This window comes from Poecilia reticulata, linkage group LG7 (genome assembly GCF_000633615.1).
Source record: "Poecilia reticulata strain Guanapo linkage group LG7, Guppy_female_1.0+MT, whole genome shotgun sequence".
In the NCBI taxonomy this organism is placed as follows: Eukaryota; Metazoa; Chordata; class Actinopteri; order Cyprinodontiformes; family Poeciliidae; genus Poecilia; species Poecilia reticulata.
In genome coordinates this window covers 6,330,438-6,335,573 of record NC_024337.1, presented here as the reverse complement: position 1 = coordinate 6,335,573, position 5,136 = coordinate 6,330,438, and the positions used below count along the sequence as shown (strand labels likewise).

At 38.8% G+C, this 5,136-nt stretch overlaps 1 protein-coding gene across 2 annotated transcripts in view; it reads right to left on the bottom strand.

The window, feature by feature from the left end:
• The window catches only part of LOC103467040 (transmembrane protein 26), a 4,707-nt gene extending 3,229 nt beyond the window's left edge, over positions 1-1,478 (bottom strand). The window contains exon 1 of one of the 2 annotated variants that reach the window (XM_017305687.1): positions 1,252-1,478. In XM_017305687.1, the coding sequence (XP_017161176.1) occupies positions 1,252-1,445 (194 nt within the window). In that variant the 5' untranslated portion in view covers positions 1,446-1,478. The remainder of the gene's footprint in view (positions 1-1,251) is intronic. The other variant, XM_008413090.2, reaches the window with a different exon arrangement.
• Between the last annotated feature and the right edge of the window lie 3,658 nt (positions 1,479-5,136).

The following is a 5,136-nucleotide window of genomic DNA, read 5'->3' as shown; positions in this document are numbered from 1 at the left end:
TATATAATACGTATATTTACTCAGGCTGGCTGGAGAGGCTTGCTCCATGACTACACAGACAGACTGACGGTAGCGTGTCCTGCAACATTGGGCTCAGTGTAAGACGGAGCAGCGACACAACAAATGACAAGGTTTGCTTTTGCTAGACAGTAAAGACGGGAATGAGCTTCTGAGAACAGGTTGACAATTTCAGCAATTCTTCGTGGCTCTGAGCAGATGGATTACGAGTTGCTCGTAGACAAGTTCCAAGTTTTAATTTACTACCGCCCCATGCAGAACATATTGCAAATTGTGCCTAAAACCTCATATCAAGCCTTTAAAAAGAGACAGACACTGTGGAATCCACTTTGTTTTCTTTTCTTGCTAATTTATCCCACAGCTACCGAGGAGAAGGGAATTCTTTTTAAAAAAAAAAAAACATTTTGTGTCTGATAATTTTCCAAAATGTTTTCTTTCACATTTGGGAAGTCTTTCAAGTTTGGTTTAATCTTGGAATCAACAGTGGCACTTAGGGTTATGTTGGTTAAAAGGAGATAACCTTCTTAGGCCATTCTCAAGGTTGTGGCTGTGTGCAAACTCAGGTCTGTCATTCCTGTAATACTTTTGTCCTTCCAACACAAGACAAGTATGTCTACTTTTTTATTCACTTCTAATCATAACAATTCTACTTTGACTTTCATTTCACTATTTTGTAATACTTTCATTTTGTATGTCGTACAACAGTTAGTTATCTAAACACCAAAAGTTGCTCTACATTTTTCTCTGTGTATGAATAATATGCACCAAAATGTATAAAAAATGTTGATTCTTATTTATGAATCAGTTGCTTGTGAGTATTTAAAGTGCTGCTTTTGTAATTGGCAATGCTAATGCTGGCTTGTAAATAACCAGTAAGCAGTGATTTAGTTTCAGCTCTTGCCGTTTATGTCTTTGCTTAGAATCAGCTGCATATTTGGCCACAGTTTATGCAAAATAAGTCATTTACAGCTGATTTCTGAGTCGGAATGGCTCCAAACAAATATTTACCTTTCAGCCTCTCGTGAACCTGCTCTTACAACCAAAGCTGATATTGATCTACTCTGTTTACCGCGGCTTTCTTCAGTGTTACCAGACTATTAAAGTGGAGGACTCTAGAAACACTATTATGTGAGGTCTTGTTTACTATCTTGTTTACTAAAGCTTCACACCTGATTCTGACACCAACACTGTTCCTTGATGTAATTGTGGCGTTGTATTTTATTGAAACATTACCATTTCCACTCTGCATTGCGGGTGCATTTGAGGGTGAGGGCCATTTCCACACCCAGCAGAGCCACACCTGAAAGCAGCAGCCAGTAGACAGGCTCCCCTTTGACGGTCACCACTTGACACACTGTAACAACTCCATGGGCGGCGAACAGGAAACGACTCAGCAGAGCCAGGAAGATGTTCAAGAGACGACACATGGTGCAGCAAGGAATCCCTGCACAAACATCAGCTGTAAAATATGATTAGCATGTCATTAGTTTACTCAACCTTGTTTTGGCCATGGGGTGATGTATAGCATGTCTTAAAAAAAACAGTTTTCAAAGCTAATGAATGTTGAAGTATCTGACATTTTGGTAAAAAAAAAAAAAAAACTCATTACATTAAAAAGAAACTTTACTTAATCATCATTTTTCATGAATAAACATCAGAATCTTAACAAAGTATGCTTGTCAACAGCACATTGTCATCATGCCAATGTTCAATTCAAGAAATACTGTAAAACCCACACTGTATACTGAAAAAGTGACGGCCTCAAACAAACACAAGCACTCAAGAGCATTTCAGTCCAAAACCCTGTTCAGCTTTCATTATTTGTAACTTTTGGATGATGCATCAGCATGCAAACCACCGTCGCTGTCAGGATAAGAGCCCTAGATCACTGGGGGTTGACTCTGAGTGAGCTGTGATTAGTAATCAGGAGTTAAACAAACTGATCTGCAGTCAATATGAAACAACTCGGGAGGCTTTCCCCGGGTCTTGCGATTTATTGACTTGGAAACTGTGCCAAAAAGGCGACGGCCTTGATGTCATCTTCTCGCGATGTTTACATAGCCTGGTTTGATTCAAGGCGCAGCGTGCCCTTCATCATACACATCACTGAAAGCTGACATATCATCTACAGTTTGGCCGATAACTGACTGACTGTACATCATCATCAATGAAGTGAAAAATCCTGCAAGAAAATCAAAAGAGAGCAAAGTGGTTTGTGTTGGCGATTAATTTATTTAATGTATTTTGTTAATCTAAACCATTTTTATAGCTTGTCCTTTAACGTTTCTCCCGTTTTTGAGCTCAAGATAAAGAAACGCAGTCCATCATTTGAGAGGTTGGCATTTTACCGTTGGCATCAAGCTGTCCTTGTCCCTTATTTTGCCCCCACTTTACTGATTGTTGTGTTTGAGAATATGGTGTGCACTCTTAAGAGTGCTTTTAAAAGCCAACAGGACTATAAAGGCACCTTATAAAAGAGAAATCCCCTTGCACCTCACCTCGCTCCCTACCCTTAAGATGTCCCATTTGTTTCTGGGAAACAAGGAGAGACTGAAAGAAAATAGACTTGTAGTCCTTAAAAGTAGACACTGGGACACTTCCAGTGAACCAGGAGTGCTCTAAAAATAAAAATAAAAAAACTGAACATATTATTTGTTATGCTGCATCATTACTTGTTTTTGTGTGAAAAATGCAGATAACATGTAATTTATTTACATATTTATACTTGCAATGTAGTTAAAACAGTTTTTGAAGATCATATTTATTCAGGGTTGCTATTTGGGAACAATTATATTAGCATATACTTTATTTAGTTGCTAGCATCTGTTTAATTCCTAAACATTTCCAAAAAATTAAATACATCTAAAATATACCAAACTAAGCATATTTTTAAGTAGGTGCAAGTGGTATAATTGTTTGCCCTTTCTTAGCAGTCATAGAATATTAAGTCATATAATTACATTTTAAAAAATCAGTGACAATAGATAATATAAGCTTAAATTTTAACCACCACCTGAATTATTCTTACTTCTAGCAGTCATTAGAAGTAAGGATAACCACAGAATATAGATAAACTATAATCCAAGTAGATTGTTTCTACTTTTTATCTAATGAAAAAAGGATCACTTAAGTCCCCAAGAATCCTTAACACAAGTATGCCCCAAATGGAGTTTCCACAAATCATAAAAATCGCTACACAGGAACATATTAACTAGAAAAATATCCTTCTTGAAATGCGCGAAAGAAAAGTAAAAGAGCAAAACAATAAGATAAGGCAAATTTCTTACTGAATGGAACATGAGTTTGAAGTGAACATGCATTTTCTTTTTGGGGGCGTGGGGGTTGTTCATGCTAGCTAAAAGTTATTTCTGCTAAACTGATTAAACAAGCAAGACTCTAGATTTGCATGCAGCACAAACCTGAAGTCAGACGTCTGGTTGACAAGCATCCACGGTGGATTTCTGCACATTCACAGATTCTCTGTAGTGCTAAGAAATGATAGTCACACACAGTGACCAGGCCTCTGTCTGGCTCGGCCTTTAATATGACCGCCACCTCTTCCAACTTCAGGAGGAGACTTCATGTCAGATCAGTTTGTGTGTGTGCGTGTGTGTGTTTGAGAGCAAAGTGGGGAGTGACAGCCATTCAAGTCAACCGAAGTGAAGCGTCAGTGTGCTGTAGCGTGAACTACAAGGGTGTGCTCGGCCATCTTAACCCCCATCCACCCAGCCCTCCCAACATCATGGTGCCGTCGTAGGAGATAAGACTTCCTGCCCCCCGTGCCAACATCTTCATTACCATCCGTCATGATGTCATCTGAACTGGCCCAGAACAAAGTTATCAGCTTGGGAGAACCCGGTCTGTCGGACTCCTCTTCAGACAGCGCCCCGCCCCACCCGCCCTGATCCGCCGCCACACTGCTCGGCCTGATAACTGCCTCGGCCTGTGCACACGGGAATATGGGACCACAAGAGGGAAAAGATGTGGAGATGGTTTTCCCTGTGTAATCACCGAAGTCATGTGTGGAAATGTTGTAGCTGTTGCATTTGAAGAAAGATCCTGAGAAGTCTGCCACAATAAAAAGAAGTGCAATTTTTGGATGTGTAACGTTGAATGACAAAAAAAAAAACTGTGCTTTTGCCTTCAAGAGGCTTTTAAAAGCACCCAAAACAACACAGACCAAAATGAACACAGATAGTTTTTAGTGTTTTACCATTTATTTAATTCCAGCTCAACAGTGTTTCTCTTTGGAAAGAGTGTTCGTCACTTGTAGGAGGCATTGAGAAGATAAAAATGCTTTATGTCATTGTGGTTGTTTCAAGCCCAGTGATAAATTAATTAAATGAATTTTACTTCTAGAAACGTGCTCTTTAGGGATTATCTGGCTAGATGCGAAGTGTCATATAGGTGTCCTGAAATGATCAGAAGCTGAGTTACTCCTAATACTCCTAGCTGTTTTACATTCTGTGATTTTTATGTCATCATGCCACTTAGTCAGCCGCAACTTGAGCTGCAACTTTTTTTTTTTAATAATTACCACCTGTTTTGGGCATACTACATTATTGATCTAACAAGTCTGGAATTTTAGCCATTGACAATGACATTTATGTTAAAAGAGACACTGGATTGGCTGCTCTAATATAGTGTAATGAAGAGACGCTGCTGAAGAGACTTCACCAATTTTTCTCCCAACACCCAAAACACTATTAAATGGTTTATTTTTGTTTTGATTCATAATGTTTTTTAAGCTGTTTCAGCGCTCCAGCTGTAAGTTACTCAGTATTTATGAAAATTACTGCACGTTGCTTATGGCTTTCAAAAAATGTCTCTATTGGCCTAAGGCAAGTGGTGCTTTCTCATCCAAGAACTTCCTCAAATCAATTTCCCAGTTCCCTCAATGGAAAGACGTGTAACAGAACAACAACAACCATGACCTGTACTCATCTAAAAGTGATTTATTCATAATCCCAAACAAGTACCTTTTTTTTCTGAGTTGTGCAAGTGTACATCTACTAGGAGTGATTATAATTCATTTCTCAAATCACATCCGACAACAATTCCTTTAACATCCATGTGATTATCTGTAGCGAGGAGAAAGATTGAGACGAACGCACGTGG